Here is a 17,316-nt window from a genome sequence, read left to right as displayed (position 1 = left end):
GATAACAGTACAAAAACACAGGAAAAGTCGTAGAGAACATCACAGGAGTATCTCGATTGATTAAAGTCCAGGGCAGGATACAGTGACTTGGAAGATCAGATGGACCCTTAACAAAAGAATGGGATAGTAGTAAGGGTACTATTGGTCTCCAGATTTACTTCGCGTCTAGTCAAGTAAATTTTGCCATGAGAATCGCTTTTACTTCCTTTTTGAAGGAGACTGTAAAAGAGTTCAATCTGGTTTCTGGGGGAAGAGTATTCCAAATCAAAGGCACCATCCCAGAGAAGCTTTGTTTATATGTTTTCTTTTTGTTGAATCTTTTAGGTTTCAGTAGTAGGGTGTCTGCCCCCCTAGAGGACCTTGATCCACCAGAGATTGTCAATTTCTAAGCAAGGTAACTGGGTGCCTTGTGGTGTAAGGCCTTATGTGTCATGCACGCTATGTTTAGGTGAACCAATTCAAGGATTTTAGATCAGGAGAGATGTGGGAACTTCCTTTTCAGCCAGTGATGAGCCTTTCTGCAGTGTTTATTGAGGCTCTAAGGGGAGCTGTGATTACTTTTGGAAGGACGCAAACAGAGACACTTCCATATTCCACACAAGGGATAACTAGGGCTTGTACAGCCAGCTTGAAGTCATTGACTGGCAGGAAGGGCTTCAGCTTCCTCAAAGTGTTTATCTGGAAGTTTGCTCCCTTTGCAGCGTTGCTAATGTGCTTCTGCATAGTGAGATTGCTGTCCAGAGTTATTCCCAAGGATTTTGCTGAGTCCACGATAGTTGGTTGAACGTTGAGTGCAGTGAGAAGTTGGATTAAGTCTTGCATAAAGGGGATTTTAGCTGGTGGAGCTATTAGGAGGAATTCAGTCTTTACAGCGTTCAGTTTGAGGTGGTTTTCTGCCAACCATGTTTGGGTGTTCATGAGTGTGGTGTTAAGCCGTTTAATGTCTTCTAAGGTATTGATCTTAAGATAAAGTTGTGTATCGTCAGCGTACATATGATATTGCACGTTAGACGCATGTAGAATTTCGGTGAGTGGCTCCATGAACAGGTTAAACAGTGTCGGGGATAGTGAGAACCCTTGCAGGACGCCCAGCCTTACTGGTACTGGATTGGAAAGGATGTTGTTGATCTTGAATTGTTATGTTCGGTTATGTAAAAACAAGGTAAACCAGTTTAACCCTGATCTTGATAGACCCATCCTAAGTTTGAGAAGATCTAGCAGATTCTCGTGTTTGACCGTATCAATGGTTGAAGATAGGTTTAGTAGGATGAGTAGACATGATCCGTTCTGGTCAAGGATTTGTAGCGCATCATCAATAATGTGAGTCATGGCTGATTCTGTGCTGTGACCTGCTCTGAAGCCCGATTAGTGATTGTTAAGAAGGTCAAAGTGGTCAATATGTTTAGTCAGTTGGTGGTGTAGACATTTGTCAAGTAATTTGGCCATGGTAGGAATATTGGAAATAGGGTGGTAGTTGTAAAGATCCGTGGGGTTAGCTGTTGGTTTCTTTAGGATGGGTGAAACCTGTCCGACTTTGAGAGAGTCTGGAATGCAGCCTTGTTGCAGTGAGCTGTTAATGATTTTGGTCAATAGCGGTGGAAGCCGCGGTGTTAGGTCTTTAACAGCCTTAGCGGGGAGCGGATCGATGAGGTGGTTGGAAGGTTTCAGGGCATTAAGAATCCTACCAAAGCCTCTTCAGTATAGGTGTGCTTTTTGGAAGACCATGCTGCTTCGTTCTTAAGGTCAAACTTTGAGGGGATTTGGTGTGGCGTAGTAGGTAGTGAAGGGGAGGTTTGGCAACGAATATAGTAATAGATCATTTAGGAGATCCTTCTCGATGTTGTCAGTCTTCTGAATAAAGAAGGCAGAGAATTGTTCAGAGGTGGGTTGCGGTTGGGCTGCATCTTGTAACCGTTGAGGTGTGTCCTTAGATTGAGTTTTGATTAGCTCGAAAAGTTTTTGGGTGTGATTTCTTGCTTGGTCTAGTTGGTGGCTAAAGAAGTCTGCTTTGGTGCGCTTGATCTTTTTGTAATATGCATTTCTCTTTTTTCTTAGTAACTTGAGGTGATAAGTAGACTGGACTGATCTCCCGTTACGTTCAAAAGCTCTGTCTTTGTTAAGTAGGCCATTGTACCAAGGTTTCGAGTCTTCAGTGGAAACTCTCTTTAGTTAATTATTGAGGTCATAGAGTTGAGGTAGTGGTTGGTGAGATCATGGACGTCTGAGGTGCAAGCAAGTGGCAATAGCAGGTTGAAGTTTGAGGAAGGTATTGTGTTGGGGTTGAGTCGTTTCAGGTCTCTTTTCCAGACCTTTGGTTTTGTGGACTGAACTGAGTTAAATTTGACTGTTTCCTTGATGAAGAAGGTGGTAATATGGTGATCAGACCAGTCGCATGGAAGAGCTGGGAAGGGGAAATAGATAAAATAATGCCATGTGCGGTTTTCTTCGAGGAAGAGATCGAGAGTGAGGTGAGGAATGCTTTCCTCCATTGGGCTCTTCGCTTTGTGTGGAAGATGAGATCAGTGGTTGTAATCCTGTTGTGTGTTGAGAAATAGGGATCGGCAAAGAGAGTTTCACAGTGCAGTTTTATAAAATTATGTTTGAAACGTTCGGCTGATTTTTTTGTGTGGTGGGGGGAGGTGAGGAAATAGACATTTTTAGGTAGTCAGTGTGACCCCCACTCGCACCCTATCCATGCACCCGTGCCCCATGTATGTCATGTAATTCCCTTCCCGTGTCCGCCATGATAATGCAAATGTATTTCCGTCTAATGTTAGCATGTCAGTTAGTGAGCCCTTCATGTATAAAGTACCAATTCCGCATTAGGGCCCACCTTTCCAATGCATTTACATGGTGCACTTTTAAATAACGCGAAGCACACGTTTTCCACGTTTTTCTGGCTCAGTCGAGCCAGGCCCTTAATTGAGGCTCCGAGCCTCTTCTGTCTCTGAAAGCTGCAGTTTAGGTATGCATCCCTGACCTCTACCTTACTTCCTGCCCAGCGAAGCGGTGCCCGGCTCGGCCTGGCCTGCCTGCCAAGACAGTATTTTGCCTACAGTTATCTGCTCAGCCTCCGCAAAAACACATTCCAGTCTAGTGAAATAGGTAAACATATTCCCGGCTGCAGAGCAAAGGGCCCGGTCTTCCTGTCTCCTTGCAAGTGATTTACCGAACCCGTTACCATGGTAGGCCCATGGCCCCCGCGCATTGCACCAAGACACGTATGCACCCACTAGCATTCAGTATTGAACGGCCTCTGCCCGAGAGACCTTTTACTTCAGACAACACATCCTCCAAACATAAGATACCAGATATGCTATAGGTGCAGGTCGTTCTGACATCCCAGACACCAAGACTCCTCTACTAGTGCTAAAGTCAAACCCCCCGGCTCTCCCCAGTTACACGTCAATACCACGTCATGCTCTGTTGCGCACACACCCATGCTAAAGGTTTCTGCTGACCCTGCAGAATCTCTCTATGCATCCACCCACCTATGACACTTCTGTGGTGACGTTTCCAGCACACACCTCCGTGTACGCCCCTGTACACACCCTCTTTTACGCCCATGTGTTCTTATCTCTTCTCTTTTCACTTGTTACGCCTACTGTATTCATTTCAATTATACTGTTTTACTATATATAATGTGTGATGTTAATAAAATGTTGAAAATCCCTTCCTGAACCTTAGTGGTGATGGAACCCGATGTCCAGTGTCTCGAGCCACTTAATTAAAGCCCGTATGACTCAGATATCACGGACTCTGCCCTTCATTTATTGAGCTATCCTTATTGTCATTTAATGTATAGAAAAATAGTCCCGGTAATTTTATTTACCACAGAGGGGGGGGGGGGGGGGATACATGATGTCGTAGGTGTGTGTGCCTGCGAGTTCCATTATCAGGGCAGTACAGTAGGTGAGATGATATGAGAAGAAATGAGAAGAGTTAGTGAAACCTCGCAGGGGAGCGTGGTATGAGGAAAAGAGTGGTAGTGGAGGGCTGAGTGGGAGGCGGAGGAGGGATCTCAGTAATCCTACTTGTAGTCCCTGTAGGAGAGTAGGGTCTGCAATCCTATGATCACCCAGACTTTTTGCTTTTGTTTCACTGGTTTACGACTTTCTCGGGCTGTGGGCCTGCTAATCAGACCCACAGCCTAGCTGTTCTCTCACTAAATTGATGTGTGTACCTTAGGTGCATTACCCAATTGGAACTGGGCCACCCTGTCAGACCCTGTAACTCAGGGCATCGGTGTAGCCAGGGCCTACCAGGGGCTGAAGCATGTATTATGCCACCCCTGGCTGGCCATCTAAATCTGACACAACTGGCTGCACGACAGCTGGGGCAACGTGGCGTACTCGCCCGTTGCTGTAGGTATAGTATCCCTATATCTAACCCAAAAATGGACACCCGAGTTCCTATCAGTCACTCCTATGGCAGGCCTTAAACAATCCTGAAGGCAGAGTGCGTGGAACCGTGTGAATTGGGCTCTGGCACGAGCCGAGCCCGGTTGCAGCTTGCGGAACCAAGACCCAATGGCTGTTCCATGATAACGCGCACCATATTGGTAACTTCGGTATCGCGTTATCAAGACATGTCGAGTAAGGTGTCATACGAATCGGGATGCGACCCCCTCACCAATGCTGGCGACGAGGTTAGCCTTCCGCCCTTCTAGAGGGACACGACATGTACGTAACTGTGAACCCCGGTTAAAGTTAACTGAAGCCTCAGCTCCACAAAATGGACGCTGCCACCACAGACACGAGTCTGACCTCCTGCTGCTGGGAGTCCTTCCAGCGAGGAGAGCTTGGACAAAGGGTTTCCTGTCCGGGGCGGTGTTCGCACCATCCCAGACAGGGTTTTGTGTATCCTGGGTAGGCAGGGCTTTACAGGAAGGTGACTGCGGAGTGGCACCCCGGTGCTCACTACGCATCTGCCGGTTAGAACCAGTTCCAGGGGCGCGCAGCCCCTGACCGGGGGAAAGTCTGGCAGGGGAGAGGGGTGTAACTACCCCCCTTCCTGGTCCCACCCCTAGGGCAGGACCTAGTCATGTACCCACCCCTTTCTTTAGAATAAAGGCCGGAGCGGGGACCCTTCCAAATTAGATCATCTTTGAATCAAGAATACTTTCTACGAAAGGAACTCTCAACTTCTTCTCAAGATTTCTCCCTTGTGGCTAAGGAGTAGTCACCCTGCATCCGCAGGCACCATCTAAGAACTCTGCGGTTTGCTGCAAGTCCTTCCTCAGGAATCCGACTGCCCAGCTCGACGAGAACCGGCTTCCCTGGCACCTCTGACCACTACCCACGTCGTCAGCTCAGCTGAGATCTGTGGGTGAGACGAGACCTCGAGGGACCGGCCATCATCAAAACCTGCACGCTTTCTTAAATCAGCACGACCACCGAAGGGATCCTCTGGTGAGTGCTCTGGGGTCCGAGAAGCCCCGACCCTGAGCAGCTCCAGCACCGAAGTGCAGCCTCCCAGCATCTCCACGATCTACGTGGGGCCCTTCTGCTCTTTGCTGTTCAGCACGTTGTCCGATCACTAGCCGCTGGCTTGTGACTCTCTTGACGACACCCGACAACCAACGCTGCTGGTCTGGTTGCTCCAGACTGGCCTTTGCTCCCTTCTGCGAGAGAAGCACCCCGGACCCTCCTGGTCCACTCACGACGCCATTTTAGGCCCACCACGTGGCCCTGAAATTTGCCAAGGCTTGTTGCCCCAATCCTGGGCCCAGCGACGCCGACAGCATCAACCTTCGTGGGACAGCTCGCACCTTCATCCTGGTCGCCGACAACGCCTCCTGGTCCGTGAGACTGCAGAGCATAGCGTCGCCCACTCACCTAGTCGAGGTGACGATCATCCGGTGCCCTCCTGGTACCCTCTGACTACTGGCTAGTAGTACGAACCTGGTCCCCTCTGCTTTCAGGTATCATCGATCTCTGATCCAAGCTTGGATCTCTACGAACTATTCTCCACTGGTCGCCGGCCAGCAACTCCTTCCTTCCGGCTCCTGGCTCGTCAGCGAAGACCCCGACGCCTGTAAGACTTGTGCAGCCGCAGCCCTTGTGGCTAGGTAACTTCGGCATTTCGGTGCCCACATAGCCTCCTTACTTAAGGGTCCCGAGTCCCTCGCTTCCGACTTGCCTTATCGGGTCCGCCCGAGACCACTAGAACTTTCCGTGCCCTCGGGCACTTGTATTGATTGTGCACTTGAAGTATTTTCCTAAGAGTTTTGTTCTGTGCTTAGTACCCTGTCCTCATAAAGAGTCCAGGGCTGTTGTGATTCTAATAAATACACTGTTTATTTTCATAACACTTGTGTGGTGTCCTTTCACTTGGTGTTCAAGGGGTATGTGATGGTATAACAGCTGGCTTAACACGCCCTCTAGAGTTTAGCCCGAAGACTGCTCGTATCCACGCTACTAGGATAGCTGGTCTAAGGTTGACTTACAACCAATCACCATAAGGGTCGTTTGGACCGATGCATAGTGGTCGCTAGAATAGTGAACACTGCATATCGGGCCAACTTCTCACAGTCCCAAGTCGGACTGAGTTCCCACAAGTGGGCGGCAGCGTGGATGAAATGTTGTGGGAGGGAAGGTGAGTGTGAACCTCGTGAGGATAGGAGCTAAGTGTGTGGGCGTGTAGTGGGAGGATGGGAAAAATTCTACGAGGAGATGGCTAGGTAATGGGGGATTTGTATTCTCCTGCTCGTCATGGGAAATATCATTCTGGACAAGTGGAGCTGTCGGTGGTGGGTCCACTATCAATTGCGGTGGTGGTGGTGGTGGTGGTAGCAGAGGAGTGGAAGGCCTACAGGCGAAACAGCGGGAACTAAAATATATTCCTGCGCCGGAGATGGCATTGGAAATCTCTTTTTATAGCCAGAGAGCATGAACTGTAAGTCCGGGATCAAGGAGGATGGCATGCAGACCATCTCCTTCTGATAACTCCCATGATAGCCCTGGGAAGGATCATACTCTTGCTCTTCACCATACCCATCTTCCGAATCCAGGTCCTGGCACTTAATGTGCAGTTCAGAAGGGCTATGTGCATACCCATATGGACCTTCCTCCTCCGAATCCTCCGCCTCCAAGAGGTGAGTAGGGAGTAGAGGTGTCACTTTGCTGGGGTAAGTGATCTCCGGAGTAATGTGACGTTTCTCGATGGTTGCTGCAGGTTTTTTTTCTGTTGTCGATGATGTAGATGTTGACATCATCATCGATACCGTTATTATCGTCGTCGTAGCTGTAGTCGCCGTCCTCATCACGGCCGCCAACATCCTCGTCGTCGTCAATGACACTGTAAACGAAATCTTCGCCGTCACTGATAACGTAGCATCAGTCGTCATCGCCGTCGACGATGAAAGCTGCACCGTCGGTAAAGGCAAAGAGTCTCTCGTAGACGATCCCGTCGATGGAGTCACAGAAGAAGGAAGCGATTTTACCTTCTCTTTGCGCGTCGACGAAGACGATGCTGGCTTCTTCGTCGATGGTTTCATCGGCAGCACCGTCAACAGTGGACTTTTTTCATGTTTTCCCTCAGAAGGAACAGAAGCGGGCTTTTTAAAATCCTTTTTTCTTTCAGGCGGATAAGATGGAGGAACAGAGCTCGACTTCCTCACTGCAGTGTCTCCTGTGGAAAGCCCTTCCCTCTCCTTTACACCTCGGTGAGGAGATTCGTTTGGACTTTGCCTGTCAGACCTCTAAGAGGTCTTTTTTGTAGAGGCTTTCCCAGGACTGTCTTCAGATGAAAAAGGGTCAGATCTCTTTTTAGAGATCTCCTAGAAGACGAACCTGATGAAGCCTCATCACTGGAGATAGGCTCTCTCCTGGACTTTAGCTTCCGGAGCCAGGTCAGGAGACGTCCCTCACAGTCTCTCAAGGTCTTGGTGGAAAAAGTAAGGCTTTTTTGCAATCTTTGGCCTTATACAGCAGAGACCCTACGAACGGCCATGGACCAGGGAAAGAAGGCTGTCCTAATCCTACTTGACCTGTCGGCAGCCTTTGATACAGTCTCACATAACATCTTAGTGGACCGGTTGGCTGCCGCAGGAGTAGGAGGGAAGGCCTTGGCATGGCTCAGGAATTTCCTCAGCAATAGACGCCAAGTCACAGTGTTGGGTCAATACCAGTCTGAAGCAAAGGTCATCAGCTCAGGGGTCCCTCAGGGCTCGAGTCCAAGTCCTGTACTTTTTAATCTGTACATGGTACCCCTAGTGAAACTGATCGCATCATTCCAGATCAGTACAATATCATATGCTGACGACACCCAGCTCATCCTGGTGTTGGACAGGGAACGGCCTGGTGCCGCGGAAGATCTTAAGGAGTGTCTAGCAGCAACGTTTAAATGGATGACTGACAATCATTTAAAATGTAATGCCGGAAAGACAGAAATCTTGCCGTTTGGGAATCATAATCTGTTTTCCCCAAAAATGTGTTGGCCTGCTAATGCAGAAGCCCCCCCCCCAACACAATTACATCTGCTCGAAACTTGGGTATCAAGTTCGACGATCAACTGTCTTTCAAACATTAAGCGGTGGCCGTAGCTGGGACGTGCTTCCAGATTATAAAAGCTTTGAGGACGTTTTTTGATCTTCTCCCACTGCCGGCCAGAAAAACGGTTGCAGTGGCCCTAATAAATTCCAGGTTGGATTACTGTAATGGCTTATATGCTGGAGCTAATAAGGCCGTACTCCATAGGTTACAAATGGTCCAACATGCAGCGGCCCGCCTTGTATTACGTTGGCCCCGTAGGTCTTCAGCCTCAGTAGCACTCAATGCGCTCCATTGGCTACCAATTGGTAAAAGGATTCTCTTTAAGATTCTTATAATCACCTTCAGGGCATTTCAACAGCAAGGACCAAAATACCTGTGTAATGGGTTCAGAAGATATCACCCGACACGCTGTTTGAGGTCTGCCAGTCAGAATCTGCTCATAATCCCTCGATTCAAGCTGGCAACAAAAGGTGGCAAATCCCTTTTTGTGCTGGGCGCCAAGGCCTGGAATAAGCTCCCGCCCTCTTTACGATCATTGTCTCAAGAAACTCAATTCAGGAAAGCATTAAAAACCTGGGTCTTTTCTTTAACTGATGCTGCCTGCAGGGCGCTGGTGTAATGTGTAGTGCAAAGTGTGAGCTACCTCTTTTCCCTCCAACCCTTTCATCTGAGTTGGGTGAGCGCCAAGATACTCCTTGGAGTGATAGGAGCGCTATTAAAGTGTCCTTTACATTTACATTTACATGATCTGGATACAGGCAATAGATGCAGTCATTGTGAGGGTCATCCACATAAAGCCTCTTTTTAGAGCAGGTGTCACAAGCTCTAAAAAGACCTTTTTTCTCCTTCTAAGACATGTTGACACAAAGCTGAAGAAAGTAGTTGAAGAATTGCAGTTGAAAAAACACTAGGGATAAAGGTAATAAGGAAAAAACTGAGCAGAGCTCAGTGGAGACTCCCTAGCACAAAGTGTGTTCGAAAATCTGAGGGTCTCAGGTTCTTCAGGAAGGTTCTACAGGGTGAGAGTGTTCTGATTGGTTGTTTATTTTATTTGGTCTATTTTACAAAAAGAAGTAGGTATGTTACAAAACTAGAATGGGCCTAGGCCTAGTTTTTGATTTGTAATGGTTTGTATTACTATTTTTATATATACACCGGGTACTCCCATCTCGACGACGGGGAATGATTCAAGCATGGGAGTCTATGAAAGTTCCAATACCGTGGTAAACCAGAATACTTCGATCTCAACCCCTCATAGATGGCCGCCCCAGCCCAGTAGTGATACTTCTGCAACCACTGTCAACTGTGGCTGGGGAAGGAAGAGGAGTCTGCCGCTGACCCAATGGTCACATTGTCAGCCACCACTGCAGGGTTTTGCAGTTACCTCCAAGAACTGGACCATGTTGGAGATATTTCCCTGATGCTGTGCCCGCTGGACTTCCGGTCCCACAGCAGAGAATGCATATGTCAAAGGCCATGTGTAACTAGCAGGATGCTGGAGGCCATGAGGCCCAAAAGAGTCAAAGTCAGTCTCATAAAAATCCAGGATAGAGGCTGAAACATCTGTATTATAGTCTGAATATCCTGAACTCGCTGCTCAAAGGGATAGGCCCTAAACTGCACTGTGTCTAGAACGGACCGATGAAAGGGAACGTCTAAGAAGGAGTCAAGTGTCACTTCAGCACATTGTTCGTAAACCCCAGTGAATGCAGGAAGTCTGCATTAGTCAAGAGGTGGGATATGACTGACTGGGGAAAGCCTGCAGTCAACAACCAATCGTTGAGGTAGGTGCACGACTGAAACCCCTGACCTCCGCAGATGTCCTGCAACCACAGCCATCACTTTCCAGAACACCTGCAGGGTGCTGGTTAGGCTGAAACGGAGCACGGCAACCTGGAAAAGCTCTTGGCCCACCGTGAACCGCAGGTAAAGCATTTGGGCATGCAGGTCAGGATTGTGGAAGAAGACAGCATGCAAACCCAACGCTAACATCCAGATTCCAGGGCAGATAAGACGTGAGCTAATGTGAGCATTTGCAACTTCTTTTTCAGCAATAAGTTGAGAATGAGCAGGTCTCCTTCTTGGGCACCAGAAAGTCGCGGGAACAGCAACAACGACCTGCCTCTTATGCCAGCACCCTGTCAATGACTCCCTTGGCCAAGAGAGCTAACACTTCCTGATGGAGCAAGGACAGGTGGCCCTCTGTCAGCTGTCGTAACTGGGTGGCATAGGCAGAGGGATGTCCAGAAAAGGGATGGAGTAGGCCCTGAGGACAATCTGTAAAACACATTTTTTGGTTGTTATCATTGATGTTGGTGCAGGTAATTCCGTAGCCTGCCCCCCACTGGATGCCCTTGTTAGTATGAGGGCACACTAAAGGGGTGTGGAAGATGAGCTTGCGGGGATGTGGAGGAGGGTGTATTGGGTCAAACTCTAGCAAGTGGGCCAACATGGTCTGTGGGAACCGCATCCTAGGCCACACAAAGGCTGGAAAGCCTGTTGGCCATGGTGGCTAGGTAGGAAAAGAATGCAGCTGTGAATCCCTTCCTTAGTCTCAATAGGTGCAGAAGACAGACTGGTTTTGGCGAGGGGCCATCATAGGCCCAAGGACCTGGCTGTAGCTCTGCTATCCTTAAACGCTTGGGTGCAGAGTACGCCTTCTCACCAAAAAGGCAAAAGGTATTAAAGGGCATGTCAATGAGCAACGTTTGAACATCCCTGAAAAGACAGTGATTCTCAGCCAGGCGTGGCACCTTCACCTTTCACAGACAATGAAATTGCTTTGCCCAGCAAGTCGGTCGTAGTTAGTCCCCATCTGATGGTAAACTTTGTTTTGTCTCTGCTGTCGGCAATTGCCTGGGACAGTATGGCTTCACCCTTTCCAAAGACCATGGGCAGCACTTGTGCAACTGAGTCCTAGATTGGATGGGTGTATCCGCCTAAGACTCACGAGGAGTTCACCAATCACAGTGCTAGGCTTGGGGAAGAGAGCATCCTCTTACCGAATGTACTGAGCCACTTGGATTTGTATCCGGTGGAGTGGTAGGCACTGGCTCCAACTCGAAGTTCGGCATTGGGAGTCAGATGATACCCATCCGGCTCCGTGTTGAAGTACGGCATGGCAATGGGGATGATACTGCAGTGGGGTGTCTGCGGTGTCAGCATCGTGGATACTGAAGCAGGTGCAGAGGAAGGTCTTGGGTGCTTCCAAGAGGCCCAACTGAACCTGCAGGTGAAAATCCAGTGGTGGCCCACCCTGAACCTATGGGCCCCAAAAGCTCTTTAGAGGAGTTGGACCACTCAAATATGAGGTGCTTGGCCTAAAATAACTCTTAGTTGGGTGGGGGTCACTACGGCTCCAGGAAGAAGACTGGAGTGCTGATTCTCCCATGATTCGTCCAGGGATTTGGATGGGTGCAGCGAAGGCAAAGACCTCTTAGACTTTTTTTTACTTTTTCTCTCGGTGGGACTTACCTGATGACTTGAATCAGAACGATGACTGTCAGGTGCAGCTCCACGAGCGGTTCTAAGACATTCTGCAAAAATTGGATCATAAGCATCGCTGGGTCGTCAGACATTGGGCGGCAAGGAGCTTAAGGGAACACTCCCTCGGTGCCTTCGGATGCATTATGCAGTAGTCTTCAAGCTCTTGGCATCATGGTCCCTCTCCAAGCACCACAGACAAACCAAGTGTCGGTCTGTTACAGACATCTGCCAGTGACACGCATAACATGGTTTGCTAACAACTCCAGGTGTTTGATGTGGAGATCACGGTAGTTGGGGTTCACACTCAGTGGATTGTCAGTTATTGAAGGTGTGCTCCCCAGCCAGTGTGCAAGATGTTTGTGGTGATGGTCACTTGCGGACCTGGGTCCAGAAAAGGCTGTCCCTGCAAAAGGCCGCTGGCATTCCACCACTGCTAAGAGCGATGAGTACGGCTCCAGATCAACACTAGATCCTCCCACTGTCCCTTCGTCTGTGACCATTGAGTTGCTAGGCACTACTGCAACAGATGCATGTGTAAACTGGCATGTGGGACTATGGCAATGCAAGAGGGCATCATGCCTAGGAGGTGCTAGACCCACCTAACCGTTGCCTGGTGATCTGGCTGATAAAGAGATAGCAGTGTTTGGAACGCTTATACCCTTGCTAGGCCGGGGAATGCTTTCCCTACTTCAGAGAAGAGTGCGCCCCTGAGGAAGGGCTGTGGTTGCAAAGTCTGAAGATGGGGTATTGATGGTGAAGCATAGGCTGAGCAAGAGATAAATGGTGGCTTGGGTGTGCACTAGGAATTGCTGCTGCGTTGTGCTGTTGATCAGCCAACAGATATTTTAAGGCTGCTTGATGCCCTCAGGACGGGAAACTCTCTCGGTCTCTGAAAAGGTCTGGAGTATCGTCCTGTTGATTGAGCACCATTGTAGGCGAGGAGATAGGACGCACTCAGAAGTTTCAGAGAGTCTTTTTGTTTCGGAAGGCAAGACACGTTGCACAAGAGTCCTCTGGTGTCAGGGGAACAAGAAGAGGTTACGGACCAGGTGAAGGGCTGTCTTTGAATATTTTGAGCAACACTTTGGGCAGAAGCAAAATGGAGTCCTTTCATCAATGGGGCATTCTTGTACGTCAAGGAGGTGATGAAGGCCTGAATGGGGCATCAAAGTTGTCAGACTGCGGAGTCGAGTCAAAGGGGGGTATGTAAGGTGTGAAACAGGCAGGTTATGGCAATGACAGTTTCTACCGGCACGGAAGGCATAAGAGAGGGCCTGGCTGAAACACCAAGCAGTGTTGAACCGGAGCTTGATTGGACACGTCTGAAATGACTGTGTAGAAAAAACAATGTAACAACAAAGCTGGTGACCATGCATATTACCAGCAATAAGTGGAGTCACCACTGTACTTCGTGACTTGAAAAGACTTCTTTGAAGAAAAAGAATTGCACCCATCCAAGCCCAACTCTAGATGGCAACAACATGTTAACTCTAGGCTACACATGGCATAAACACTAATATTTTTTCACAATTTGCAAAGCTCACTGGTCTGTTTTAGTATTCAATATGATAAAAGTACCTAAATCTCCTTTAAAAATTACAGCAATGCCTCCAAGCTGAGGTCTCAGAATCCTAGCAAAGAGCAGTTAATGAACTGCAGTTTTTTTAGTGTTTAAGGCAACTCTTCATTTGCTTCTATTCCAAAGCCAAAAGTGCACAGAAGGACACAAAGCAGTTATGTCTGGAGCAATCTTGGACATTCAGGAGAATCCATCAAAATTAGTGGACATTAAATAACTTTTATGGGCCCAGGAAAAGAACAGCAGCTTTTCATTTTGATCATCATCCAGCACTAGACCCTCAAATGTCGTATTCAACAACTTGGGTTTGACATTTGGAGAAATCCATGGATAAGCAATCCACACAATAGACCGATACTACTGATTTGCCAAACAATTTTCAAGTGTCAAGTCGTATCTTAATTATTTATTCCTAAAACTTATTGCCACCTAGCAAGCCCTCTATAATCTACACGTCTTTCTAGAAAGTCATCTAATATTTTATTAGCTGCTTTTAACTAGGTATACACTGTAACATTCTGTAGTAATAGTCCTGCGAATCATTCCCAAAGAAAGAGAAACTAAGATGCAGTTTGAGATACAATGGCCCATAGCCATAGTGAGTGTTAGTGAGCACAGTAAAAGACAACAGTGATAAGTACTCACAAAAACATTAGCCGTCTAGTATATTTCTTCTTATGATCTCTATATGGAATCTCCATTCCTCATCTGGCTGCTGGAGCACTCACTTCTCATTCACATCAAGATCTGCAACACCCTGAAGAAAATCAGGGCCAGCACTCTGGATCTCGGAGTCTGCTCTTCTCTGTTAATCTTCAGGAATAAGCTTAGGATTCATCTAACCCTCGTCTTCCTGACACCCACTAAATGACTCAACCCAGGGGTCTTTCCTCCCATTTGACCAAAACGTGGTATATTATGATCCAACTGAGCTAGTGTAATGTTATCAGAAACACACTGTAAAGAGAACCCTCCGGTGATGAGCCAGGCTTAGACAGCCCCCAATCCCTGCCACCGAGTGAATAAGGTCAGTGCTTTGTAAGGCAGATAAAACATAACTAAATAAACGCACACAAAAAATAAGACAGAAAGGAAAGCATCTTGTAGGGAACCAGGTATGGTTTTGGCAGGACCTTTTTAGCAATTATAAAATTATTCTCAGAGAAAAACAAAATACAGGGAGGACTATAGAGTTATCAGAATCCACCAACGTCTGCATGTGTGAAATTGAACAATATTCAGGGACGAAAAGTTTAGTTCTTACCCCATGAATGGCAGCAAGGAATGGTGCTAAAATAGGACAAACCAGGTCACGATACTGAGCTGGAGGGCAGGAGAGCACCAAGGGCTTCACAAATGAGAGTAAACAGTAATTAAGGAAGAAACGAAACATAGTAAGAATTTGGGTGTGAACATTCTTTGTCAGAGGAAAACAATCATCAAGCATCATCCAACATGAAAACAAACCTTCACTCAGTAATGCTTTAAACAAGACAAATGAGAAACATAATACAGGTTACTTACAAATAACATGTTAGCTTCTTAATTCTTTCTGCTGGTTTTCATATTTACCTAAGGAGTCTGTTTGATCGAGATAATACACAACACAATCTAGTAATTTGTGATAGTTAAGCTATTATAGGGGTTTGCAGGGAACTGAGAGTGACGGAGAAGGAAATATTACTCGTAATCTCTTTTTAGGGTGAAATGGACACGAGCTCCGTACTTTTCCACAGAAAAAAAATTGTATGACTTTGAGGCGTTTTACTTGTAACTGGAAGGTATGAATATAGAGCACACATCCTTTGGGTGATTGCTAGCATTCTATATGTGCTTCATGCACAAGTTACTACTTGTGTAACAATATATCTGTAAGAGACATTAGTTAGTGATAGATTCCTTACCTTAGAATATCCCCAGGCGTCAGACTGAATCCGGAAAGTTTTGCGTAGCAGTACCCTTGCGCGTCGGTAGGCGTCGTCTGCGGCTCCGCGTCCGTCGTCGGCGTCGTGGGTGCCGTGATGACGTCGTCGGAGTACTTAGACGCCGCCTCCGCGTGCTGACGTCAGTTCTTAGCCACAGCTTTTCCGCGCCAGAAGCGCAGAGCCATGACCAAAACCGACACTGGTGCCAAGAAACTAGGGCCCTGAAAGGGGATGACCTTAACCCTAGATATCGGTTCGCAGAACGGGGAGGATGGGTGGGTCGGTAAGGAATCTATCACTAACTAATGCCTCTTACAGATATATCGTTACACAAGTAGTAACTTGTGCATCTGAAAGAGACACGTTAGTGATAGATTCCTTACCTTAGAATAGATACCCCAGCAATACCATCCCCGTGGTGGTGGGTCTGCGAACCAATATTCACACCAGAAAGTCCTGGAGAACGGAACGGCCGAAGTAACCATCCCTCCGGACTTGACTGTCCAGGCAGTAGTGCCTCGCAAACGTGTGCAACGAAGCCCACGTAGCAGCCTGGCAAATGTCCTGCAAGGGCACACCTCGGCCCAAGGCAGTTGTAGTGGCCGTGGCTCGAGTGGAATGAGCCCGCAGCCCAACAGGGGGTTCCTTCTTAGCCAAGGGGTAACACGCCTGGATGCACATGATAATCCATTGAGAAATGGTCCTCTTGTGCACCGCTTTCCCTTTCTTAGCGCCCGCGTACCCAACAAAGAGTTGATCATCCACCCGGAACTGGCGTGTGCGATCCAGATAGAACAAGAGCGCACGGTTTGGGTCCGGACGGTGGAGCCTCTCCTCCTCTCTCGAGGGGTGTGGAGGCGGAAAGAAGGTGGGCAATGTGATGGACTGCCCAATGTGGAAGGCCGTGACCACCTTAGGCAAGAAGGAGGGCCTAGTCCTCAAAACAACCTTGTCCGGATGGACTGAAAGGAAAGGAGGCGGACAAGAGAGGGCCTGGAGCTCACTCACTCTCCTGGCAGAGGTGATGGCTACCAGGAAGGCAGTCTTCAAAGAAAGAAGGCGAAGTGGACAGTTATGAAGTGGCTCGAAGGGAGCGCACATCAGAAAGGTCAGAACCAGGTTCAAGTCCCACTGAGGCATCACGAAAGGAACAGGAGGAAAGGTATGAGTGATGCCCTTCAGAAATCTGTTAACTATAGGGGACTTGAACAAAGAAGGTTGGTCAGGCAGCCTCAGAAAGGCTGAAAGAGCCGAAAGATAGCCCTTGATAGTGCCCAGAGCAGAGCCCTGCTGGGCAAGAGAAAGAAGGAAGAGAAGAATCTCAGAGAGAGGGGCATTGAGAGGATCCACAGCCTTTGCTGTGCACCATGCCACAAATCTGTTCCACCTGCAGGCGTATACCGTTTTTGTGGAGGGACGCCTGGCTGCCAGAATGATGTTGCAAACTTCAGGAGGCAAGTCAAATGGCCTCAACTGTCGCCGCTCAATCTTCATGCAAGGAGGTGGAGACTGGACAGGTTCGGGTGGAGGACCGTCCCCTGCTGCTGCGACAGAAGGTCCTCCTGAAGAGGCAGACGAACCGGGGGATTGACTGACATACTGAGTAGTCGGGATACCAGTACCTTCGTGCCTAGTCCGGAACCACAAGGATGACTTGTGCTCGGTCGCGCTTGATCTTCTTCAGCACTCTGGGCAGAAGAGGTATAGGCGGAAAGGCGTACAACAGAGCGCAGCTCCACTCGCGACGAAAAGTGTCGCTGAGCGAGTGCCGCCTTGGAAATTCCAACGCGCAGAACTGATGACATTGCGCGTTCTCTTCGGTGGCGAATAG

The 17,316-nt window shown here is 48.2% G+C and overlaps 1 protein-coding gene across 1 annotated transcript in view; it reads right to left on the bottom strand.

Moving 5' to 3' along the window:
- LOC147706847 (exportin-5-like) overlaps positions 1-17,316 on the bottom strand; it is a 2,027,127-nt gene that overhangs the window by 541,186 nt on the left and 1,468,625 nt on the right. The window contains exon 24 of the mRNA XM_086926003.1: positions 14,825-14,922. Coding sequence (XP_086782129.1) covers positions 14,825-14,922 — 98 coding nt within the window. The remainder of the gene's footprint in view (positions 1-14,824; positions 14,923-17,316) is intronic.

The sequence above is a fragment of the Lissotriton vulgaris genome, chromosome 6, assembly GCF_964263255.1.
Source record: "Lissotriton vulgaris chromosome 6, aLisVul1.2, whole genome shotgun sequence".
NCBI classification, from domain to species: Eukaryota; Metazoa; Chordata; class Amphibia; order Caudata; family Salamandridae; genus Lissotriton; species Lissotriton vulgaris.
Note: the sequence above shows the minus strand (reverse complement) of the source record. Positions and strands in the feature narration are given on the sequence as shown.